At 43.5% G+C, this 26,518-nt stretch overlaps 1 protein-coding gene across 1 annotated transcript in view; it reads right to left on the bottom strand.

Annotated features, from left to right (window-relative positions):
• The window catches only part of LOC124035357 (A-kinase anchor protein 13-like), an 89,232-nt gene that overhangs the window by 3,143 nt on the left and 59,571 nt on the right, over positions 1-26,518 (bottom strand). The window contains exons 14-18 of the mRNA XM_046348819.1: positions 19,279-19,321; positions 18,016-18,130; positions 4,355-4,526; positions 995-1,062; positions 487-565 (exon numbers count right to left, since the gene is read on the bottom strand). Of these exons, the coding sequence (XP_046204775.1) occupies positions 487-565; positions 995-1,062; positions 4,355-4,526; positions 18,016-18,130; positions 19,279-19,321 (477 nt within the window). The remainder of the gene's footprint in view (positions 1-486; positions 566-994; positions 1,063-4,354; positions 4,527-18,015; positions 18,131-19,278; positions 19,322-26,518) is intronic.

The following is a 26,518-nucleotide window of genomic DNA, read 5'->3' as shown; positions in this document are numbered from 1 at the left end:
AGATACATCCAGCCCTGTAGGACTCTATAGGGAACAGATACATCCAGCCCAGGACTCTATAGGGAACAGATACATCCAGCCCTGTAGGACTCTATAGGGAACAGATACATCCAGCCCTGAAGGACTCTATAGTGAACAGATACATCCAGCCCTGTAGGACTCTCTATAGGGAACAGATACATCCAGCCCTGTAGGACTCTATAGGAGAACAGATACATCCAGCCCTGTAGGACTCTATAGGGAGAAGATACATCCAGCCCTGTAGGACTCTATAGGGAGAAGATACATCCAGCCCTGTAGGACTCTATAGGGAGGACTCTATAGGGAACAGACAACATGCAGCCCTGTAGGACCAACAGATCTGGGACCAGGACAATGCTGTGGTGGCTCTGGTTAACACCAACAGATCTGGGACCAGGACAGGACTGTGGTGGCTCTGGGAAACACCAACAGTATGACTATTGAGTATATTTAAGATGGACTCACGGTTTAACCCTCGTTTTGGTCTCCGGGTGACAACAGGAATGGTGGCTGAATCTGGAACTGCAAACTGCTGTCTGGGCGACTGGAGGAAAACAATCCAGGACTTCAGTAGTGTAAATAAGTTCATGACCTTGATGTCCTGTATGCTACTCATCCTATTGGCTGACAAAATGATCTTGTACATAAAAACATGATGTCCTTCTGTAGCTCAGTTGGTAGAGCATGGCGCTTGTAACGCCAGGGTAGTGGGTTCGATCCCCTGGACCACCCATACGTAGAATGTATGCACACATGACTGTAAGTCGCTTTGGATAAAAGCGTCTGCTAAATGGCATATATTATTATTATTATATTATTATTATTATTATTATTATTATTATTATTCTTGTAGGCTACTCATCCTATTGGCCGACAAAATGATCTACATAAAAAATGATGTCCTTGTAGGCTACTCATCCTATTGGCCGACAAAATGATTTTGAAAATAGTTTTAAATACAGTTTTTCCTTACCTTCATCTTCACCTTGGCACAGACAGGCAGGCTTTCTCTACAACTCTTATGAACATGTGAATTGCAATCTGAAAAATACAAAAAGAATGCAACTCTAAATCTGAAAGTAAAAACTCAGTCTACAGAACCAGAGAGTTGGACTGGTCTACAGAACCAGAGAGTTGGACTGGTCTACAGAACCAGAGAGTTGGACTGGTCTACAGAACCAGAGAGTTGGACTGGTCTACAGAACCAGAGAGTTGGACTGGTCTACAGAACCAGAAAAGTGGACCGGTCTACAGAGTTGGACTGGTCTACAGAACCAGAGAAGTGGACTGGTCTGTAGAACCAGAGAATTGGACTGGTCTACAGAACTAGAGAGTTGGCGTATGTCCAGAATGACACCATAGTCCTTCGGGGATTCTTGAAAGTTGGGACAATCCTTGTTGGGAAACTTTGTATTTATAGACAATTTGTTTTTCTTTTGTTTGTTTTAATTCAGATGAAATTACATTTAGTGGAATTTAATTAGGGAAAGATTTGCTTTTGTAATTTTCTAAATATTTTCTATATTATACATTTTCATATCGGCTCTATGCCTAGACATGCCCTTGTCTGGAACAAATTATACCAGTTTCAACTCTCCAATTATACATATTTTTATTCTATAAACCGGCAATGATATTTTTATAGTTTAAAAAAAATATATGTTGTAGTTTCTTCTGAGAGCCCTCTCTGCCTTTAAGAGAAATAGTCTTAAAAGATGTGCCTGGAGATATGGTGAACTCCGTCAGATTGGTCTTAAATCCTAAATGAATCAGGGATGAGCAGGGACAGCTTCTTCTGCATGTACTTATTCTATGTAGTACAAGAAGACCACTCCGGAAAGTTCTCTACATTTAATAGATGAAAACAAAAAATATTGAAATCACCACACATCATCACAACAATGAACTGTCAATTCCATCTCCTTGATAGAATATTCATTTTGGTTTAAATATGTTTATTTTGATTAGTTTTTAGTCATGAAGCAACTGAAGAAAAACTAAATTGCGACCTTGTATACCACTTCAATTCCATAAATCAAACTCATTCAGATTGTTTTCTAACGTCAACTCTGTAAAAGGTTGTTGTCGAACGTCACAACTCATTCAGATTGTTGTCGAACGTCAAACTCATTCAGATTGTTGTCTGACGTCAACTCCGTAAGTCATCCACATACATAGACACTCTGTCTTTACTCAAAGTCAGTGGTATTCAGTTAGTAAAGGTTGAAAAAAGCAAGGGGCCTAAACAGCTACTCTGGGGAATTCCTGATTCTACCTGCAAGGGGCCTAAACAGCTGCCCTGGGGAATTCCTGATTCTACCTGGATTATGTTTGAGAGGCTTCCATTAACAGTCTGATGGCCTAGAGATAGAAGCTGTTTCAGTCTCAGCTTTGATGCACCTGTACTGAGCTCGCTTTCTGGATGGTAGTGGTGTGAACAGGCAGTGGCTCGGGTGGTTATTGTCCATGATGATCTTTATGGCCTTCCTGTGACATCGGGTGGTGTAGGTGTCCTGGAGGGCAGGTAGTTTGCCCCCGGTGATGCGTTGTGCAGACCGCACTACCCTCTGGAGAGCCTTGCGGTTGTGGGCGGTGCAGTTGCCATTCCGGGCGGTGATACAGCCCGAAAGGATGCTCTCGATTGTGCATGTGTAAAAGTTTGTGAGGGTTTTAGGTGACAAGCCACATTTCTTCAGCCTCCTGAGGTTGAAGAGGCATTGTTGCACCTTCTTCACCACACTGTCTGTTTGGATGGACCATTTCAGATTGTCAGTGATGTGTAGGCAGAGGAACTCCATCAGCCACGGAGAAGGAGATTCCACAGTCCTTGGTAGCGGGCCACATTGGTGGCACTGTATTATCCTCAAAGTGGGCAAAGAAGGTGTTTAGTTCACCTGGAAGCAAGACGTCGGTGTCCGTGACGTGGCTGGTTTACCTTTTGAAGTCCGTGATTGTCGGCAGACAATTGTCTTGTGTCTGAGCCATTGAATTGCGACTCCACTTTGTCGACATTTGGATGATTTGATTTAATTTTAAACTTTTTATTTATTTTAACCTTTAACTAGGCAAGTCAGTTAAGATCAAATTCTTATTTACAATGAGGGCCTACCCCGGCCAAACCCGGACGATGCTGGGCCAATTGTGCAAAGTCCTATGGTATTATTCTCTGACACTATCCAGAACATATCCCAGTCCCTGTAATCAAAACAATCTTGAAACGTGGATTCCCGATTGGTCAGACTGGCGTTAAATAGTCCTTAGCATGGGTACTTCCTGTTTAAGTTTTTGCCTATAGGAATGGAGGAGCAAAATAGATACGTGTTCATATTTGACGAAATAAGGGCGGGCGAGGGCCTTGTAAGCGGAAGTTAGAGTAGCAATGATCCAGTGGTTTTCCAGTGCGAGTTCTACAGTCGATATGCTGATACAATTTAGGTAGCCTTGTTCTCAAATTTTGTTTGTTAAAATCCCCAGCTACAATTAATTCAGCCTCAGCATATATGATTTCCAATATAGTCCATTGAAGTTCCTTGAGGGCCATTGTGGTATCGACTTGAGGGGGGATATATATGGCTGTGACAATAACAAAATATAATTATCTTGAGATAATATGGTCGGCATTTGATTATGAGGAATTCTAGGTCAGGTGAACAAAAAGACTTGAATTCCTGTTGTTACAATTACACCATAAGTCATTAAACATGAAACCCCCGCCCTTCTTCCCAAAGAGATGTTTATTACTGTCGGCGCGACGCACTGATAAACCAGGTAGTTGTACCGTCTCCGACAGCATATCCCGAGAGAGCCATGGTTCCGTGAAACAGAGTATGTTACAATCCCTGATGTCTCTCTGGAAAGCAAACCTCAACCCTAATTTCATCGACCTTGTTATCTAGGGACTGGACATTGGCGAGTTATATACTCGGGAGTGGTGGGTGGTGTGTGCACCTCCGAAGTCTGACCAGAACACTGTTCTGTCTGCCTCTTCTCCAGCAGAGTTGTTTTGGATCAGCCTCAGGAATCAGTTCAATTGCCCGAGTGTTACGGACAAAGGATCCCCTTCGGGAAAGTCGTATTCCTGGTCGTAGTGCTGGTAAGTTGACATCGCTCTGATATCCAATAGTTCTTCCCGGCTGTATGTAATAAAACTTAAGATTGTCTGTGCTAACAATGTAAGAAATAATACATCAAAATAAAAATACTGAAATGTTTCCTAAGGATTAGAAGCAAAGCAGCCCTCTCTGTCAGCGCCATCTTGAGTGATATGGTGTGTATCTACTAAACCTGCTAATAGTTGGTTTTGTTAGAGTTGTATTGACTGATGTTGTCTTACGGGTGCAGAGAAAGGCATCCTTAGTGTTGATGGTTTTGCTGCATTGGTGGCAGGAGGAGGATTGTGTCTGGGAGGAGACCATGCTGAAGTGATGTCCGTTCAGCGTACATCTCTCTCTGGCCTTCGCCTCTCTCCTATCGTCTTTGTCTCGACTCTTCTCTCCATCCTTTTCCTGCAGGTGGAAGAAGGGGGATTAGGAGAAGAAACAGAATGAGGTCAGACAGTACAGCTACCCTCTCTCTCCGTTCCTCCTTTCCCTGCCTAGAAACAGAATGAGGTCAGACAGTACATCTACCCTCTCTCTCCGTTCCTCCTTTCCCTGCCTAGAAACAGAATGAGGTCAGACAGTACAGCTACCCTCTCTCTCCGTTCCTCCTTTCCCTGCCTAGAAACAGAATGAGGTCAGACAGTACATCTACCCTCTCTCTCCGTTCCTCCTTTCCCTGCCTAGAAACAGAATGAGGTCAGACAGTACAGCTACCCTCTCTCTCCGTTCCTCCTTTCCCTGCCTAGAAACAGAATGAGGTCAGACAGTACAGCTACCCTCTCTCTCCGTTCCTTTCCTTTCCCTGCCTAGAAACAGAATGAGGTCAGACAGTACAGCTACCCTCTCTCTCCGTTCCTCCTTTCCCTGCCTAGAAACAGAATGAGGTCAGACAGTACAGCTACCCTCTCTCTCCGTTCCTCCTTTCCCTGCCTAGAAACAGAATGAGGTCAGACAGTACAGCTACCCTCTCTCTCCGTTCCTCCTTTCCCTGCCTAGAAACAGAATGAGGTCAGACAGTACAGGTCAGACAGTACAGCTACCCTCTCTCTCCGTTCCTGCCGGGAAAGGATCTCTATGGTAACTAGTCCTTATATAGACCACAGATGACCTCTACTGACCAGGATCTGTATGGTAACTAGTCCTTATATAGACCACAGATGACCTCTACTGACCAGGATCTGTTAGTCTGTATGGTTACTAGTCCTTATATAATGCGTCTGCATTGATCTGTGCAGCATTTCAATCATACAGATGCCTCTGACCAGATCTGCCATTCATACTTCCTGTGTTTAGTATGCACAGATGCTGTTGTCAGGAAGTTGTAGAGGAAGTCTGTATGTTTACTAGTCCAATATAGCCCCCTCACCTACCGTCTGACCAATCACGTCAATGTGGAGTCATATGGAGACCACAGTTGTTACTGACCAGGATCTGATGTATTACATCACATATCCCTAGTCCTCATATACAGATGCCTACTGACCAGGACGTTGGTATCTAGTCCTTATATAGACCTCTTCCCCTTTACTGACCAGGATCTGTATGGTAACATTCTTAATAGACCACAGATGAATGGCTACTGACCAGGATCTCCAATACAGAATAACAACAGATCATCTCAACAACTTTTCTCAAAAAATCAAGGTGTTTAAAACAATGACTTCCAGTAGCTGGTTCTAAAAACTAAGCACACAATACATTGGTTATCCTCTGACAAATCTGCTATTTATACAACCTGAATAGAGGTAGAGGTAGAGGTCTAGGTACCAGGTCATCACACAATACATGGGTTATCCTCTGACAAATCTGCTATTTAAACAACCTGAATAGAGGTAGACCAGAGGTAGAGGTATATGGTAGAGGTCATCACACAATACATGGGTTATCCTCTGACAAATCTGCTATTTATACAACCTGAATTCAACTTTCAATGTTGTCAATGCAGAGGTATTTTGATTGAAGTTAAACACAATATCAAAAACAGATAAACAGCTGAAAACAGGCTCGTTAACAGGATATATTTTACACCGGGTGGAAATGAAGATGCTAACAGGACCAAATCACACTGTTCATTCCTCCTGGATCTACCAAACCCATCAATACATGGGTTAAACCCATCTGTATCCTGAATCCAAACCCATAGGTATCCTAGGAAGAGCCCATCTGTATCCTACCAAGCCCATGGGTTATCCCTGACAAACCCATCTGTATTTATACAAACCCAACTTTCAATGTTGTCAAACCCATCTTTATCCTTCCAAACCCATCAATATCTAAAAACAGATAAACAGCTTCCAAACCCATCTACATCAACCCATCTGTATTTTCCGGGTGGAAATGGAGATGCTATCAGGACCAAACCCATCTGTATCCTTCCAAACCCATCTGTATCCTACCAAACCCATCTGTATCCTACCAAACCATCTGTATCCTTCCAAACCCATCTGTATCCTACCAAACCCATCTGTATCCTACCAAACCCATTGTGATCCCTTTCCTAACAAGATAGATCTGTATCCTACCAAACCCATTGTGATCCTTTCCAAACCCATCTGTATCCTACCAAACCCATCTGTATCCTACCAAACCCATCTGTATCCTACCAAACCCATTGTGATCCCTTTCCTAACAAGACCCATCTGTATCCTACCAAACCCATTGTATCCTTTCCTAAACCCATCTGTATCCTACCAAACCCATTGTATCCCTTTCCTAAAGCCCATCTGTATCCTACCAAACCCATTGTGATCCCTTTCCTAACAAGATAGAGTATGTATCCTGTATATTTCCCTGCTTTGCCAACCATCAGATGTTCTACCATCCAGACGTACAGCTGTTTTACAAACTGCCTCAACTACTTCTACAGATTCCATACAGAGTTACAAACCCCAGGTGACTCACCTACCCCTGTCCTCCTATTGTCCTCCTAATGTCTTCCTACTGTTCTCTACCCCCGTCCTCCTGCGGTACCTACCCCTGTCCTCTACCCCGTCCTCCTGCGGTACCTACTCCTGTCCTCTACCCCTGTCCTCCTACTATCCCCTACCTCCGTCATCCTGCAGTACCTACCCCTGTCCTCTACCCCTGTCCTCTACCCCTATCCTCCTGCAGTACCTACCCCTGTCCTCTACCCCATCCTCCTGCTGTACCTACCCCTGTCCTCTACCCCTGTCCTCCTTTATCTACCCCTGTCCTCCTACTGTACCTACCCCTGTCCTCCTACTGTATCTACCCCTGTCCTCCTACTGTACCTACCCCTGTCCTCTACCCTTGTCCTCCTACTGTCCTCTACCCCTGTCCTCCTGCTGTCCTCTACCCCTGTCCTCTACCCTTGTCCTCCTACTGTCCTCTACCCCTGTCCTCTACCCCGTCCTCCTGTGGTACCTACCCCTGTCCTCTACCCCCGTCCTCCTGCTGTACCTACCCCTGTCCTCTATCCCTGTCCCCTACCCCTGTCCTCCTACTGTATCTACCCCTGTCCTCCTTCTGTACCTACCTCTAGTCCTCGCCGACACTTTAACTTCATGGAGAGACCTTTGACATCAAAGAACCGTCGATACAACATCTCTGTTACTTTCAGTGACTGTGAGCCCAAGACAGGCTGATATCTAACCTTACAATGCTTCAACCTTCTCAACCACAGCCTCCACTGACTGAACACCACAGTACCACAGCACTTCACAACACTAGTTCCTATCAGAGTAGGGAGAGAGACAGTGAGAACCAGGAAGTGATGTAACAGTGTACAGGGGGTGCCCAGTTCCTATCAGAGTAGGGAGAGAGACAGAGAGCACCAGGAAGTGATGCAACAGTGTACAGGGGGTGCTGTTTCTGACTCAACCACCATCTCCAGTAGTAAGAGACAGGTATTCATAGAATGACATAGAACTAGAGCGGTCTGTCTTAGCTGCTGGTCGAGGCTGAGGTCTGTCTTAGCTGCTGGTCGAGGCTGAGGTCTGTCTTAGCTGCTGGTCGTGGCTGAGGTCTGTCTTAGCTGCTGGTCTGGCTGAGGTCTGTCTTAGCTGCTGGTCGTGGCTGAGGTCTGTCTTAGCTGCTGGTCGTGGCTGAGGTCTGTCTTAGCTGCTGGTCGTGGCTGAGGTCTGTCTTAGCTGCTGGTCGTGGCTGAGGTCTGTCTTAGCTGCTGGTCGTGGCTGAGGTCTGTCTTAGCTGCTGGTCGTGGCTGAGGTCTGTCTTAGCTGCTGTCGTGGCTGAGGTCTGTCTTAGCTGCTGGTGGCTGAGGTCTGTCTTAGCTGCTGGTCGTGGCTGAGGTCTGTCTTAGCTGCTGGTCGTGGCTGAGGTCTGTCTTAGCTGCTGGTCGTAGCTGAGGTCTGTCTTAGCTGCTGGTCGTGGCTGAGGTCTGTCTTAGCTGCTGGTCGTGGCTGAGGTCTGTCTTAGCCCCTGGTCGTAGCTGAGGTCTGTCTTAGCCGCTGGTCGTCGCTGAGGTCTGTCTTAGCCCCTGGTCGTAGCTGAGGTCTGTCTTATCCTGCTGGCTTGTAGCTGAGGTCTGTCTTAGCTGCTGGTCGTGGCCGAGGTCTGTCTTAGCTGCTGGTCGTGGCTGAGGTCTGTCTTAGCTGCTGGTCGTGGCTGAGGTCTGTCTTAGCTGCTGGTCGAGGCTGAGGTCTGTCTTAGCTGCTGGTCGAGGCTGAGGTCTGTCTTAGCTGCTGGTCGTGGCTGAGGTCTGTCATAGCTGCTGGTCGTGGCTGAGGTCTGTCTTAGCTGCTGGTCGTGGCTGAGGTCTGTCTTAGCTGCTGGTCGTGGCTGAGGTCTGTCTTAGCTGCTGGTCGTGGCTGAGGTCTGTCTTAGCTGCTGGTCATGGCTGAGGTCTGTCTTAGCTGCAGGTCGTGGCTGAGGTCTGTCATTAAAGCTGTTGGCCCTTTAAAGCGACTGGCTAGCTGCTGTGGTGACAGAGAGGGAGAGCTGGAGTCCATAGAGAGAATGTCCACTTCCTGTTCTACTTCTCTTACCGCTCAGTGCTGCTGCTTTCGCTACTAATACTAATCTATCTCTCATCTCTTCTCTCTGCAACACAACACAACACTGTATCATTAGCACAAACATCATCAACTGAGTCAGATCAAATTAGGGTCATGTCACGGTGAAACGTGAAAACAGACCTCTTGGTGTAACACCACCGAAGCTCTTAATAATATTATATCAACGTGGTTAAAACCCATTAGCAAGGGGTCAATTTATCACCTTTACTGAAGTTTTTCAGAGTTGAAATGTTTATTTGTGGAAACAGATTGGGGTTCCTCTGAAACACTAGTGCGTTCTGAACAGAGACTGTGACAATGGTAAGATGTCAAGTACAGATGTCGTATCTTCATTTGAGACAGTTTCACACAGCAGCAAAATAATCCTGCAGCAACAGGAAATGTGAATTGTTATGTGGATTATAATTAATGGACATATTTTTGTATGGGTTGATACATTTTTCATTAAGGAAAAATCAAGTCTGAAATGGGGAATTACAAACTGTTTAAACCTACAATACACACAGGAAAAATCCATCAACAACAGGATGATCAAATTAAGATATGACATGTGTATTTCAGCAGAGGACTGCAAACAGCTTTAATCCTGAAACAACCTTGTGATTAATAATGATGAGATTATTGGATGATAACCCTGGTCTTCTTGTACATCTTGCTCCTATAATAGTAGTGGTATTAGTAGTAGTAGTAGTAGTAAACTCAGAAAAAAATAAACTTTCCTTTTTCAGGACCCTATCTTTCAAAGATAATTCAAAAAATAGATATAATAATTCACAGATCTTCATTGTAAAGGGTTTAAACACTGTTTCCCATGCTTGTTCAATGAACCATAAACAATGAATGAACCTGTGGAACCCTAACCCTAACCCTAATGAATGCACCTGTGGAACCCTAACCCTAATGAATGCACCTGTGGAACCCTAACCCTAATGAATGAACCTGTGGAACCCTAACCCTAATGAATGAACCTGTGGAACCCTAACCCTAATGAATGAACCTGTGGAACCCTAACCCTAATGAATGAACCTGTGGAACCCTAACCCTAATGAATGAACCTGTGGAACCCTAACCCTAATGAATGAACCTGTGGAACCCTAACCCTAATGAATGAACCTGTGGAACCCTAACCCTAATGAATGAACCTGTGGAACCCTAACCCTAATGAATGAACCTGGGGAACCCTAACCCTAATGAATGAACCTGTGGAACCCTAACCCTAATGAATGAACCTGGGAACCCTAACTAATGAATGAACCTGGGGAACCCTAACCCTAATGAATGAACCTTTGGAACCCTAACCCTAATGAATGAACCTGTGGAACCCTAACCCTAATGAATGAACCTGTGGAACCCTAACCCTAATGAATGAACCTGTGGAACCCTAACCCTAATGAATGAACCTGTGGAACCCTAACCCTAATGAATGAACCTGTGGAACCCTAACCCTAATGAATGAACCTGTGGAACCCTAATGAATGAACCTGTGGAACCCTAACCCTAATGAATGAACCTGTGGAACCCTAACCCTAATGAATGAACCTGTGGAACCCTAATGAATGAACCCTAATGAATGAACCTGTGGAACCCTAACCCTAATGAATGAACCTGTGGAACCTAACCCTAATGAATGAACCTGTGGAACCCTAATGAATGAACCTGTGGAACCCTAACCCTAATGAATGAACCTGTGGAACCCTAACCCTAATGAATGAACCTGTGGAACCCTAACCCTAATGAATGAACCTGTGGAACCCTAACCCTAATGAATGAACCTGTGGAACCCTAACCCTAATGAATGAACCTGTGGAACCCTAACCCTAATGAATGAACCTGTGGAACCCTAACCCTAATGAATGAACCTGTGGAACCCTAACCCTAATGAATGAATGGAACCTAACGAATGAACCTGTGGAACCCTAACCCTAATGAATGAACCTGTGGAACCCTAAAGAATGAACCTTGAACCTGTGGAACCCTAACGAATGAATCTGTGGAACCCTAACCCTAACCCTAATGAATGAACCTGTGGAACCCTAACCCTAATGAATGAACCTGTGGAACCCTAACCCTAATGAATGAACCTGTGGAACCCTAACCCTAATGAATGAACCTGTGGAACCCTAACCCTAATGAATGAACCTGTGGAACCCTAACCCTAATGAATGAACCTGTGGAACCCTAACCCTAATGAATGAACCTGTGGAACCCTAACCCTAATGAATGAACCTGTGGAACCCTAACCCTAATGAATGAACCTGTGGAACCCTAACCCTAATGAATGAACCTGTGGAACCCTAACCCTAATGAATGAACCTGTGGAACGGTCCTATATAAACGGTAGATTATCAGCCACTCAGCAAGGTCTGATTTCATTATTACTGAAACAGGATCCAAGTGGTAAATATAAAGATGCAGTTCATTAAAACAACTTGGAGGCCACTTGCACTTCAGTGCTGTGATGCAAAAACTGTAGCACATTGAATTAAAAAGGTTTTGTCTGGGTTAGGGTTATTCATTCTAATCAAACATGTTTTTAACATGGACTATACTTTGGAGATAATATAAGACAAGTCCTGGAAACAGTAGAACACCATGAAAAATCTGGGAATCCAGGCTTTTGATAAAGTATGATTGGAGTTTATATATAAATGCCTGGAACATTTACATTTTGGAGAATATCTTCCGAAGAGGAGAGGCGAAAAGGATCGGAGGACCAATGTGGCGTGGTAAGTGTCCAAGAAATAGTACACATGAACAACTGAATACAAAAAAACAATAAATGTGGAACGAACGAAACCCAAAACAGTACTGTCTGGTGAAAAACACAGACACGGAAACAAACACCCACCAACACACAGTGAAACCCAGGCTACCTAAGTACGATTCTCAATCAGAGACAACTAATGACACCTGCCTCTGATTGACAACCATACTAGGCCGAAACATATAAATCCCCATATAAATCCCCATCATAGAAAAACAAACAGACTGCCCACCCCAACTCACGCCCTGACCATACTAAATAATGACAAAACAAAGGAAATAAAGGTCAGAACGTGACAGTCAAGAGGAGTAAAACAAGGTTGTCCGCTATCGCCATATCTATTTATTATGACCATCGAAATGTCCGCTGTTAAAATCAGATCCAACAATAATATTAATGGATTAGAAATCCACTGAAAAACAAAGGTGTCACTGTAAGCTGATGATAAATGTTTTATTTTAAATCCACAACTTGGATCCCTACACAGCCTCAACGAGGATCTAGATACTTATAGAATTAGAATCCCTCCACAGCCTCAACGAGGATCTAGATACTTATAGAATTAGAATCCCTCCACAGCCTCAACGAGGATCTAGATACTTATAGAATTAGAATCCCTCCACAGCCTCAACGAGGATCTAGATACTTATAGAATTAGAATCCCTCCACAGCCTCAACGAGGATCTAGATACTTATAGAATTAGAATCCCTCCACAGCCTCATAGAGGATCTAGATACTTATAGAATTAGAATCCCTCCACAGCCTCAACGAGGATCTAGATACTTATAGAATTAGGATCCCTCCACAGCCTCAACGAGGATCTAGGATCTAGATCTAGATATATAGAATTAGAATCCCTCCACAGCCTCAACGAGGATCTAGATATCCCTCCACAGCCTCACGAGGATCTAGAATTAGAATCCCTCCACAGCCTCACGAGGATCTTATAGAATTAGAATCCCTCCACAGCCTCAACGAGGATCTAGATATATAGAATTAGAATCCCTCCACAGCCTCAACGAGGATCTAGATACTTATAGAATTAGATCCCTCCACAGCCTCGAGGATCACAGCCTCAACGAGGATCTAGATACTTATAGAATTAGAATCCCTCCACAGCCCAACGAGGATCCACAGCCTCAACGAGGATCTAGATACTCCACAGCCTCAACGAGGATATAGAATTAGAATCCCTCCACAGCCTCAACGAGGATCTAGATACTTATAGAATTAGAATCCCTCCACAGCCTCAACGAGGATCTAGATACTTATAGAATTAGAATCCACAGCCTCGAGGATCACAGCCTCAACGAGGATCTAGATACTTATAGAATTAGATCCCTCCACAGCCTCAACGAGGATCTAGATAATTAGAATCCCTCCACAGCCTAGAATCTAGATACTTATAGAATTAGATCCCTCCACAGCCTCAACGAGGATCTAGAATCCCTCCACATACTTATAGAATTAGAATCCCTCCACAGCCTCAACGAGGATCTAGATACTTATAGAATTAGAATCCCTCCACAGCCTCAACGAGGATCTAGATACTTATTGAATTTTCCACAGCCTCAACGAGGAACCTCTCCGGATTAAAAGTAGAGCGCATAAACTAACACTACCTAACATGAAAACAATTACACACAAAACATGATGGGAAACAGAGGGTTAAATACAAGTCACTTAATTGGGGAAATGTAAACCAGGTGTTCTCGGTATGTACAAATCCCAAAATAAATAAATGATCTCACTCCAATACATTTCTATAGAAAGTTAGCAAAAACAGATCTTGCTACCATGGAAAGGTCTGTCTATTTTGTGGAAAAAAATATTCAATTTTATTTGGAATGGCAAGCCAGACAAAATTTAAGAGGCCTTTTTATATAATGAATATGAATTCGGAGGGGTAGAAATTATTAAATATTAAAGCATTTGACCCTCACTAAAAGCAAAATGTATACATAAATCCCAACTGGTTCTCTAGCAGATTAGTAAGAATGTCCCCATGTTAAAGACCTTTTTCCCTTTATTCAGATTACAAATAACTGAAAGTGAGATGTTGTAAAGTAAATCATTATTTTTAAAACCTTGAAAAGATGGAAACAATTTCAATGTAACCAGAAAAGGCAGAACAAATGATACAGCAAATATTACACTCAAATAATTGATTTTAAAAATCATTATTTTTTTTATAAGTTAGAATCTTTAAAAATTATATCAAAAATAGGACATGCAGCTAACAAAATCATATGGAAATGTCTGATCCCCAAAATACAACCAACTAATTGCAGCATTACCACAAAAATGGAAGAGGAAAGTGGAAGGGGAAAATGTAATGAACTTGTCTGTCGGCCCTGAATTAAAGACCATTTTTTTTAAAGAAAATGATGATGAATAAAAAGTATAACAGGTTCATTTAAGGACCGAAACACTGACAGATCTGCCATTTAACCTGCAAAATAGTTGGGAACAGATTTTTGACGCACCGATTCCATGGCTTATGAACTGATATGCAGAACGATGCCGGATTCAAAACTGAATTTTTTCCATTTAAATTATTAACACAATTCTTGCAACCAATAGAATTAGAATAACAGTGAAGACATCACAACTAAATAACAGATGGAATCATAACAATAACAAGTGTTAAACAATTCAAAATGTAATTTATATTTGAGATTCTTCAAATAGCCACCATTTGCCTTGACAACAACTTTGCACACTCTTGACATTCTCTCAACCGGTTTCATGAAGTATTCACCTGGAATGCATTTCAATTAACAGGTGTGCCTTCTTAAAAGTTCATTTGTGAAATGTCTTTCTTTCTTAATGCATTTGTTGTGACAAGGTAGGGTTGGTATACAGAAGATAACAAGGTAGGGGTGGTATACAGAAGATAACAAGGTAGGGGTGGTATACAGAAGATAGCCATATTTGGTAAAAGACCAAGTCCATATCATGGCAAGAACAGCTCAAATAAGCAAAGAGAAACACAGTATTAATGGACTGTCCAGACATGAAGGTCAGTCAATATGGAACATTTCAAGAACTTTGAAAGAAAGTTTTTTTCAAGTGCAGTTGCAAAAACCATCATGCACTATGATGAAACTGGCTCTCATGAGTACCGCAACAGGAAATGAAGACCAAGTGTTACCTCTGCTGCAGAGGATAAGTTCATTAGAGTTACTAGCCTCAGAATTTGCATCTCAAATAAATGCTTCACTGATTCAAGTAAGAGACACATCTCAACATCAACTGTTTAGAGGAAACCGTCTGAATCAGGCCTTTAGGGTCGAAATGCTGCAGAGAAAGAACTACTGAAGAACACCAATAAAAAGAAGCTTTGGCCAAGAAACACGATCAATGGAAATTAGACCGAATTGGAGATTTTTGGTTCCAACCTCTGTGTCTTTGAGAGACGCAAAGTAGGTGAATGGATGATCTCCGCATGTATATTTCCCACCGTAAAGCAGAGTACAAGGAGGTGTGATGGATGGTGTGGGGATGCTTTGTTGCTGACACTGTCAGTGATTTATTTTGAATTGAAGGGACACTTTAACCAGCATGGCTACCACAGCATCCTGCAGCAATACGCCATCCCATCTGGTTTACGCTTAGTGGGACTATCATTTGTTTTTCATCAGGACAATGACCCAAAACACCTCTAGGCTGTGTAAGGGCTATTTGACCAAGAAGGAGAGTGATGGAGTGCTGCATCAGATGACCTGGCCTCCACAATCACCCAAACTCAACCAAATTGAGATGGTTTGGAATGAGTTGGACCACAGAGTGAAGGAAAAGCAGCTAACAAGTGCTCAGCATATGTGATAACTCCTTCAAGATGAAAAGCATTCCAGGTGAAGCTGGTTGAGAGAATGTCAAAATTGTGCAAAGCTGTCATCAAGGCAAAGGGTGGATACTTTGAAGAATCTCAAAAATGAAATACATTTTGATTTGTTTAACACTTGTTTGGTTACTACATGATTCCATATGTGTTATGTCCTAGTTTTGATGTCTTCACTATTATTCTACAATGCCAAAAATAATAAAAAATAAAGAAAAACCCTTGAATGATCAGGAAACTCTTGACCTGTAGTGTATGTATATGTATGTATATTTGGGGGATTGGAAGTGATGCAGACAATTACATTTACATTTACATTTAAGTCATTTAGCAGACGCTCTACATGGATGGAAGCTACATTCTATATGAAATATTAAAGCTGAACTACCCCCAAAAAGAAATCTGCAATAAAAAGTTATGTAGTATTTAATGTAGTAGTCATTTAGTAGTAATGTAGTAGTAGTGTAGTAGTAGTAGTAGTAGTAGTAGTAATGTAGTAGTAACCTAGTAGCAGTTTAGTAGTTATGTAGCAGTAGTTTAGTAGTAGTTTAGTTGTAGTTTAGTAGTAATTGTGTTGTAGTAGTAATGTAGTAGTAGTTTAGTAGTAGTGTAGTAGTAATGCATTAGTGGTTTAGTGGTAATATGGTAGTAGTGGTGTAGTAGTAGTAATGTACTAGTAGTAGTTATAGTAGTAGTAGTGGTAGTTTAGTAGTAGTAATATGTGGTTTAGTGGTAATTTAGTGTAGTGTATTTTAGTGTAGTAGTAATGTAGTTTAGTGGTAATGCTGTAGCAATGTATTATTAGTGTAGTAGTAATATTGTAGTAGGTTAGTAATAATGCAGTAGTGTAGTAGTAATGTTGTAGAGGTTTAGTAATTATGTAGCAGTAATGTAGTAGTAATGTATTGTTAGTGTAGTAGTGATGTAGTAGTAATGTATTGTTAGTGTAGTAGTAATGTAGTAGTAATGTATTGTTAGTGTAGTAGTGATGTAGTAGTAATGTATTGTTAGTGTAGTAGTGATGTAGTAATAATGTATTGTTAGTGTAGTAGTGATGTAGTAGTAATGTATTGTTAGTGTAGTAGTGATGTAGTAGTAATGTATTGTTGGTGTAGTAGTGATGTAGTAGTAATGTATTGTTGGTGTAGTAGTGATGTATGTAGTAGTAATGTATTGTTAGTGTAGTAGTGATGTAGTTTAGTAATAATGTAGTAATGTATTGTTAGTGTTTAGTAATAAGTGATGTAGTAGTAATGTATTGTTAGTGTAGTAGTGATGTAGTAGTAATTTATTGTTGGTGTAGTAGTGATGTAGTAGTAATGTATTGTTAATGTAGTAGTGATGTAGTAGTAATGTATTTTTGGTGTAGTAGTGATGTAGTAGTAGTGTATTATTAGTGTAGTAGTAGTAGTAGTAGGGTAGTAATGTAGTAGTAGTGTATTGTTAGTGTAGTAGTGATGTAGTAGTAATGTATTGTTAGTGTAGTAGTAATGTAGTAGTAATGTATTGTTGGTGTAGTAGTGATGTAGTAGTAATGTATTGTTAGTGTAGTAGTGATGTAGTAGTAATGTATTGTTGGTGTAGTAGTGATGTAGTAGTAATGTATTGTTAGTGTAGTAGTGATGTAGTAGTAATGTATTGTTAGTGTAGTAGTGATGTAGTAGTAATGTATTGTTGGTGTAGTAGTGATGTAGTAGTAATGTATTGTTGGTGTAGTAGTGATGTAGTAGTAATGTATTGTTAGTGTAGTAGTAATGTAGTAGTAATGTATTGATGGTGTAGTAGTGATGTAGTAGTAATGTATTGTTAGTGTAGTAGTGATGTAGTAGTAATGTATTGTTGGTGTAGTAGTGATGTAGTAGTAATGTATTGTTAGTGTAGTAGTGATGTAGTAGTAATGTATTGTTGGTGTAATAGTGATGTAGTAGTAGTGTATTATTAGTGTAGTAGTGATGTAGTAGTAGTAATAATGTAGTAATGTAGTAGTAGTGTATTATTAGTGTAGTAGTGATGTAGTAGTAGGTTAGTAATAATGCAGTAGTGTAGTAGTAATGTAGTAGTAGGGTAGTAATGTAGTAGTAGTTTAATAATAATGTAGCAGTAATATAGTAGTAATGTATTGTTAGTGTAGTAGTAATGTAATAGTAGTTTAGTAGTAATGTAGCAGTAATGTAGCAGTAATGTATTGTTAGTGTAGTAGTGATGTAGTAGTAATGTATTGTTGGTGTAATAGTAATGCTGTAGTAGTTAGGAGTAGTTTAGTCATAATGCAGTATTGTAGTAATACTCACCCTGGTCTTCTTGTATATCTTGTTCTTGAGGTAGCTGAAGGTTCGGCTAACCTTGGTTCCACTCTTCCCATCGAAGTCCGTCCTCAGGGGACCCGCTATGTCCTCCTCAGATATACTGACACACAGGGGACAGAGAGGTTCATACACACACACACACACACATACACACACACACGTCCGCATGAATGCACATGCACTTCTAAAGCTTGACATAATTTTCTGGATTTTTCCATGCTGTTTAAAGGTACAGTCAACTCAGTATATTTAAACATCTGACCCACTGGAAATGTTATATAGTGAATTATAAGTGAAATAATCTGTCTGTAAAGAATGGTTGTTGTGCACAAAGTAGATGTCCTAAGATGTCCTAATAGTTTGTTAAAAAGAAATTTGTGGAGTGGTTGAAAAACGAGTTTTAATGACTCCAACCTAAGTGTATGTAAACTTCCAACTTCAACTGTATATACACATACATACCAGATGTGTGTGTTTGTCTGTGTGTATTACTGTCCTTGTGGGGAGCTAAAATTGATTTCTATTCTTTTTTCCCTAACTTCTAACCCCAACCCCTAGCCCCAAATCCTAAAACCTGACCCATAACACCTGATCCTAAACCTGACCCCAACTCTAATCCTAACCCCTAACTGCAACCCTAAACCTAGCCCCGAATCCTAAAACCTGACCCCAACTCTAAACCTAACCCCTAACACCTAACCCTAAACCTAACTCATAACCCCAACCCTAAACCTAACCCTAAACCTAACCCCTAACATCTAACCCTAAACCTAACCCCTAACACCTAACCCTAAACCTAACCCTAAACCTAACCCCTAACACCTAACCCTAAACCTAACCCCAACCCTAAACCTAACACCTAACACTAACCCTGTCCCTAACCTAACCCTAAACCTAACCCCTCAACACCTAACCCCAACCCTAAACCTAACATCTAACCCTAAACCTAACCCCTAACTCCAACCCTAACCCCAACCCTAAACCTAACCCCTAACACCTAACCCCAACCCTAAACCTAACCCCTAACACCTAACCCCAACCCTAAACCTAGCCCCCCCTAAATTTAACCCCTAACCCCAAAATATAATTTGTCCTCATGGGGACGTCCCCCAATTTTAGTGTCCTTTGTGGGGATTTCCAGGTACCACCAGTTTGGTAATATAAGCATGCGACATGCTACACACACAACACACTACACACCACATGTTCTGTAACTCTGTAATGAGTAATGCAGTAATCCTTCCTCACCTGTAAGCCAGAGAGCCAGAAGTGCTGGAGAATGACCTGGTACCTGAAGAGGAAGAGGAGATGGAAAGGACCAGTTATAACCCCCAGGGGTCAGTTAGATCAACCTATCAAGCAACTCAGGGTAGGAGTGCTGATCTAGGATCAGGTCTAGGATCAGGTCTCAGGGTAGGAGTGCTGATCTAGGATCAGGTCTCAGGGTAGGAGTGCTGATCTAGGATCAGGTCTAGGATCAGGTCTCAGGGTAGGAGTGGTGATCTAGGATCAGGTCTAGGATCAGGTCTCAGGGTAGGAGTGCTGATCTAGGATCAGGTCTCAGGGTAGGAGTGCTGATCTAGGATCAGGTCTAGGATCAGGTCTCAGGGTAGGAGTGCTGATCTAGGATCAGGTCTCAGGGTAGGAGTGCTGATCTAGGATCAGGTCTCAGGGTAGGAGTGCTGATCTAGGATCAGGTCTAGGATCAGGTCTCAGGGTAGGAGTGGTGATCTAGGATCAGGTCTAGGATCAGGTCTCAGGGTAGGAGTGCTGATCTAGGATCAGGTCTCAGGGTAGGAATGCTGATCTAGGATCAGGTCTAGGATCAGGTCTCAGGGTAGGAGTGGTGATCTAGGATCAGGTCTAGGATCAGGTTTCAGGCAGTAATCCTTCCTAATAAGCCAGCCAGAATCTGGTGACCCAACACAAGACAGGTAGGAGTGCTGATCTAGGATCAGGTCTAGCATCAGGTTTCAGGGTAGGAGTGGTGATCTAGGATCAGGTCTAGGATCAGGTCTCAGGGTAGGAGTGGTGATCTAGGATCAGGTCTAGGATCAGGTCTCAGGGTAGGAGTGCTGATCTAGGATCAGGTCTCAGGGTAGGAGTGCTGATCTAGGATCAGGTCTAGGATCAGGTCTCAGGGTAGGAGTGGTGATCTAGGATCAGGTCTAGGATCAGGTCTCAGGGTAGGAGTGCTGATCTAGGATCAGGTCTCAGGGTAGGAGTGCTGATCTAGGATCAGGTCTAGGATCAGGTCTCAGGGTAGGAGTGGTGATCTAGGATCAGGTCTAGGATCAGGTTTCAGGGTAGGAGTGCTGATCTAGGATCAGGTCTAGCATCAGGTTTCAGGGTAGGAGTGGTGATCTAGGATCAGGTCTAGGATCAGGTCTCAGGGTAGGAGTGGTGATCTAGGATCAGGTCTAGGATCAGGTCTCAGGGTAGGAGTGGTGATCTAGGATCAGGTCTAGGATCAGGTCTCAGGGTAGGAGTGCTGATCTAAGATCAGGTCTCAGGGTAGGAGTGTTGGTCTCAGATCAGGTCTCAGGGTAGAAGTGCTGATCTAGGATCAGGTCTAGGATCAGGTCTCAGGGTAGGAGTGCTGATCTAAGATCAGGTCTCAGGGTAGGAGTGTTGGTCTCAGATCAGGTCTCAGGGTAGGAGTGCTGATCTAGGATCAGGTCTCAGGGTAGGAGTGCTGATCTAGGATCAGGTCTCAGGGTAGGAGTGCTGATCTAGGATCAGGTCTCAGGGTAGGAGTGCTCGTCTAGGATCAGGTCTCAGGGTAGGAGTGCTGATCTAAGATCAGGTCTCAGGGTAGGAGTGTTGGTCTAGGTTAAGGTCCCCACCTGTCCATGTAATCTAATTCAGTATGATCTGAAAGGCTACAATTTTCCTGAATCAGCACTCGACCCCAAGTCTTCTCCTAATCACACAGCCCCAAGTTTTCTCCTAATCACACAGACCCAAGTCTCCTCCTAATCACACGGCCCCAAGTCTTCTCCTAATCACACAGCCCCAAGTTCTCCTCATCACACAGCCCCATGTCTTCTCCTAATCACACAGCCCCAAGTCTTCTCCTAATCACACAGCCCCAAGTCTTCTCATAATCACACAGCCCCAAGTCTTCTCCTAATCACACAGCCCCAAGTCTTCTACTAATCCCACAGCCTCAAGTCTTCTCATAATCACACAGCCCCAAGTCTTCTCCTAATCACACAGCCCCAAGTCTTCTCCTAATCACACATCCCCAAGTCTTCTCATAATCACACAGGCCCATGTCTTCTCCTAATCACACAGCCCCAAGTATTTTCATAATCACACAGCCCCAAGTCTTTTCATAATCACACAGCCCCAAGTCTTCTCATAATCACACATCCCCAAGTCTTCTCACAATCACACAGCCCCATGTCTTCTCCTAATCACACAGCCCCAAGTCTTCTCCTAATCCCACAGCCCCAAGTCTTCTCCTAATCACACAGCCCCAAGTCGTCTCATAATCACACAGACCCATGTCTTCTCCTAATCACACAGCCCCAAGTCTTCTCCTAATCACACAGCCCCAAGTCTTCTCCTAATCACACAGCCCCAAGTCTTCTCCTAATCACACAGAGACCTGGTAGAGAACCCTACATGTCACAGGACCTAGACCTGGTAGAGACCCCATTATCACAGGACCTAGACCTGGTAGAGACCCCATTATCACAGGACCTAGACCTGATAGAGAACCCAACATCCTAATCACAGGACCTAGACCTGGTAGAGAACCCGTTATCACAGGACCTAGACCTGTAGAGAACCCTACATGTCACAGGACCTAGACCTGGTAGAGACCCCATTATCACAGGACCTAGACCTGAAGAGAACCCAACATGTCACAGGACCTAGACCTGGTAGAGAACCCGTTATCACAGGACCTAGACCTGATAGAGAACCCTACATGTCACAGGACCTAGACCTGATAGAAAACCCTACATGTCACAGGACCTAGACCTGATAGAGAACCCAACATGTCACAGGAACTAGACCTGATAGAAACCCTACATGTCACAGGAACTAGACCTGATAGAGAACCCAACATGTCACAGGAACTAGACCTGATAGAAACCCTACATGCCACAGGAACTAGACCTGATAGAGAACCCTACATGTCACAGGACCTAGACCTGGTAGAGAACCCAACATGTCACAGGAACTAGACCTGATAGAGAACCCTACATGTCACAGGAACTAGACCTGATAGAGACCCCGTTATCACAGGAACTAGACCTGATAGAAAACCCAACATGTCACAGGAACTAAACCTGATAGAGAACCCTACATGTCACAGGAACTAGACCTGATAGAGAACCCAACATGTCACAGGAGCTAGACCAGATAGAGAACCCTACATGTCACAGGAGCTAGACCTGATAGAGAACCCTACATGTCACAGGAACTAGACCTGATAGAGAACCCTACATGTCACAGGAACTAGACCTGATAGAGAGGTCCCCAAGTTATCACAGGAACTAGACCTGATAGAGAACCCTAATCACAGGACCTAGACCTGATAGAGAACCCTACATGTCACAGGACCTAGACCTGATAGAAAACCCTACATGTCACAGGACCTAGACCTGATAGAGAACCCAAAATGTCACAGGAACTAGACCTGATAGAAACCCTACATGTCACAGGAACTAGACCTGATAAAACCCAACATGTCACAGGAACTAGACCTAATACAAAACCCAACATGTCACAGGAACTAGATCATAGAGAACCCAACATGTCACAGGAACAGACCTGATAGAGAACTCCTAATCATGTCACAGGACCTAGACCTGATAGAGAACCCAACATGTCACAGGAACACAGACCTGATAGAGAACCCAACATTTCACAGGAACTAGACCTGATAGAGAACCCAAGTCATTTCACAGGAACTAGACCTGATAGAGAACCCTACATGTCACAGGAACTAGAACTGATAGAGAACCCAACATGTCACAGGTCTTGATCTAATAGAGAACCCAACATCTCACAGGAACTAGACCTGATAGAGAACCCTACATGTCACAGGAACTAGTCCTGATAGAACCCACATGTCACAGGAACTTCTGATAGAGAACCCTACATGTCACAGGACCAGACCCCAGAGAACCCTACATGTCACAGGAACAAGACCTGATAGAGACCCCGTTATCACAGGAAGTCTAGACCTGATAGAGAACCCTACATGTCATAAGGAACTAGACCTGATAGAGATCCCTACATGTCACAGGACCAAGACCTGGTAGAGAACCCTACATGTCACAGGAACTAGACCTGGTAGAAGTCGCTTCATGTCACAGGAACTAGACCTGATAGAGAACCCTAGTCATGTCACAGGAACTAGACCTGATAGAGAAGCCTACATGTCACAGGACCAAGACCTGGTCAGAGAACCCTACATGTCACAGGACCTAGACCAAGTCTTCTCCTAATGTCTTAGAGAACCCTACATGTCACAGGAACTAGACCTGATAGAGAACCCTACATGTCACAGGACCTAGACCTCATAGAGCCCTACATGTCACAGGAACTAGACCCAGAGAACCCTAATGTCACAGGAACTAGACCTGATAGAGAACCCAAAATGTCACAGGAACTAGACCTGGTAGAGAACCCTACATAATCACAGGACCTAGACCTGGTAGAGACCCCATTATCACAGGACCTAGACCTGGTAGAGACCCCATTATCGGGACCTAGATGATAGAGAACCCAACATGTCACAGGACCTAGACCTGGTAGAGAACTTCTCGTTATCACAGGACCTAGACCTGATAGAGAACCCTACATGTCATAGGACCTAAGACCTGGTAGAGACCGCATTATCACAGGACCTAGTCTGATAGAGAACCCTACATGTCACAGGACCAAGTCTTAGAGAACCCTAATCACAGGAACTAGACCTAATCAGACAGCCCCAAGTTTCACTAAGGAACAGACCCCAAGTCCCTACATGTCACAGGAACTAGACCCAAGTCTTCTACAATCACAGGACCTAGACCTGGTAGAGAACCCTACATCAGGAACTAGCCCCTGGTAGAAACCCTCCTAATGTCACAGGAACAAGACCTTCTAGAGAACCCTACATGTCACAGGAACTCTGATAGAGAAGCCTACATGTCACAGGACCTAGACCTGTCTTCTCAGAACCCTACATGTCCCAGGACCTAGACCTGATACAGAACCCTACATTCTCAGGAACTAGACCTGATAGAGCCCCATGTCTTCACAGGACCTAGACCTGATAGAGAACCCTACATGTCACAGGAACTAGACCTGATAGAGAACCCCACATGTCAGGAACTAAGACCTGACAGAACCCAAAATGTCACAGGAACTAGACCTGGTAGAGAACCCTACATGTCACAGGACCTAGACCTGGTAGAATCCCCCATTATCACAGGACCTAGACCTTCTAGAGACCCCATTATCACGGGACCTAGACCTGATAGAGAACCCAACATGTCACAGGACCTAGACCTGGTACAGAACCCAAGTCTTTATCAAGGACACAGACCTGATAGAGAACCCTACATGTCACAGGACCTAGACCTGGTAGAGACCGCATTATCACAGGACCTAGACCTGAAGAGAACTCAACATGTCACAGGACCAAGACCTCTAATAGAGAACCCGTTATCACAGGACCTAGACCTGATAGAGAACCCTACATGTCACAGGACCTATACCTGATAGAAAACCCTACATGTCACAGGACCTAGACCTGATAGAGAACCCAACATGTCACAGGAACTAGACCTGATAGAGAACCCAACATGTCACAGGAACTAGACCTGATAGAAACCCTACATGCCACCGGAACTAGACCTGATAGAGAACCCTACATGTCACAGGACCTAGACCTGGTAGAAAACCCAACATGTCACAGGAACTAGACCTGATAGAGAACCCTACATGTCACAGGAACTAGACCTGATAGAGACCCCGTTATCACAGGAACTAGACCTGATAGAAAACCCAACATGTCACAGGAACTAAACCTGATAGAGAACCCTACATGTCACAGGAACTAGACCTGATAGAGAACCCAACATGTCACAGGAACTAGACCTGATAGAGAACCCTACATGTCACAGGAACTAGACCTGATAGAGAACCCTACATGTCACAGGAACTAGACCTGATAGAGAACCCTACATGTCACAGGACCTAGACCTGATAATCCCACATGTCACAGGAACTAGACCTGATAGAGAACCCTACATGTCACAGGAACTAGACCTGATAGAGAACCCAAAATGTCACAGGAACTAGACCTGGTAGAGAACCCTACATGTCACAGGACCTAGACCTGGTAGAGACCCCATTATCACAGGACCTAGACCTGGTAGAGAACCCGTTATCACAGGACCTAGACCTGATAGAGAACCCTACATGTCACAGGACCTAGACCTGGTAGAGACCCCATTATCACAGGACCTAGACCTGATAGAGAACCCAACATGTCACAGGACCTAGACCTGGTAGAGAACCCGTTATCACAGGACCTAGACCTGATAGAGAACCCTACATGTCACAGGACCTAGACCTGATAGAAAACCCTACATGTCACAGGACCTAGACCTGATAGAGAACCCAACATGTCACAGGAACTAGACCTGATAGAGAACCCAACATGTCACAGGAACTAGACCTGATAGAAACCCTACATGCCACAGGAACTAGACCTGATAGAAACCCTACATGTCACAGGACCTAGACCTGGTAGAGAACCCAACATGTCACAGGAACTAGACCTGATAGAGAACCCTACATGTCACAGGAACTAGACCTGATAGAGACCCCGTTATCACAGGAACTAGACCTGATAGAAAACCCAACATGTCACAGGAACTAAACCTGATAGAGAACCCTACATGTCACAGGAAGTCTTCTTATATCTAGACCTGATAGAGAACCCAACATGTCACAGGAACTAGACCTGATAGAGAACCCTACATGTCTTCAGGAACTAATCTGATACAGCCCCAAGTCTTCACAGGAACTAGACCCCAGAGAACCCTACATGTCACAGGACCTAGACCTGATAGAGAACCCTAATGTCACAGGACCTAGACCTGATAGAAAACCCTACATGTCACAGGACCTAGATGATACAGAACCCAACATGTCACTAGGAACTAGACCTGATAGAAACCCTACATGTCACAGGAACTAGACCTGATAGAGAACCCAACATGTCACAGGAACTAGACCTGATAGAAACCCTACATGTCACAGGAACTAGACCTGATAGAAAACCCAACATGTCACAGGAACTAGACCTGATAGAGAACCCAACATGTCACAGGAACTAGACCTGATAGAGAACCCAACATGTCACAGGACCTAGACCTGATAGAGAACCCAACATGTCACAGGAACTAGACCTGATAGAGAACCCAACATTTCACAGGAACTAGACCTGATAGAGAACCCTACATGTCACAGGAAC

The sequence above is a fragment of the Oncorhynchus gorbuscha genome, linkage group LG05 (genome assembly GCF_021184085.1).
Source record: "Oncorhynchus gorbuscha isolate QuinsamMale2020 ecotype Even-year linkage group LG05, OgorEven_v1.0, whole genome shotgun sequence".
Lineage (NCBI taxonomy): Eukaryota > Metazoa > Chordata > Actinopteri > Salmoniformes > Salmonidae > Oncorhynchus > Oncorhynchus gorbuscha.
Note: the sequence above shows the minus strand (reverse complement) of the source record. Positions and strands in the feature narration are given on the sequence as shown.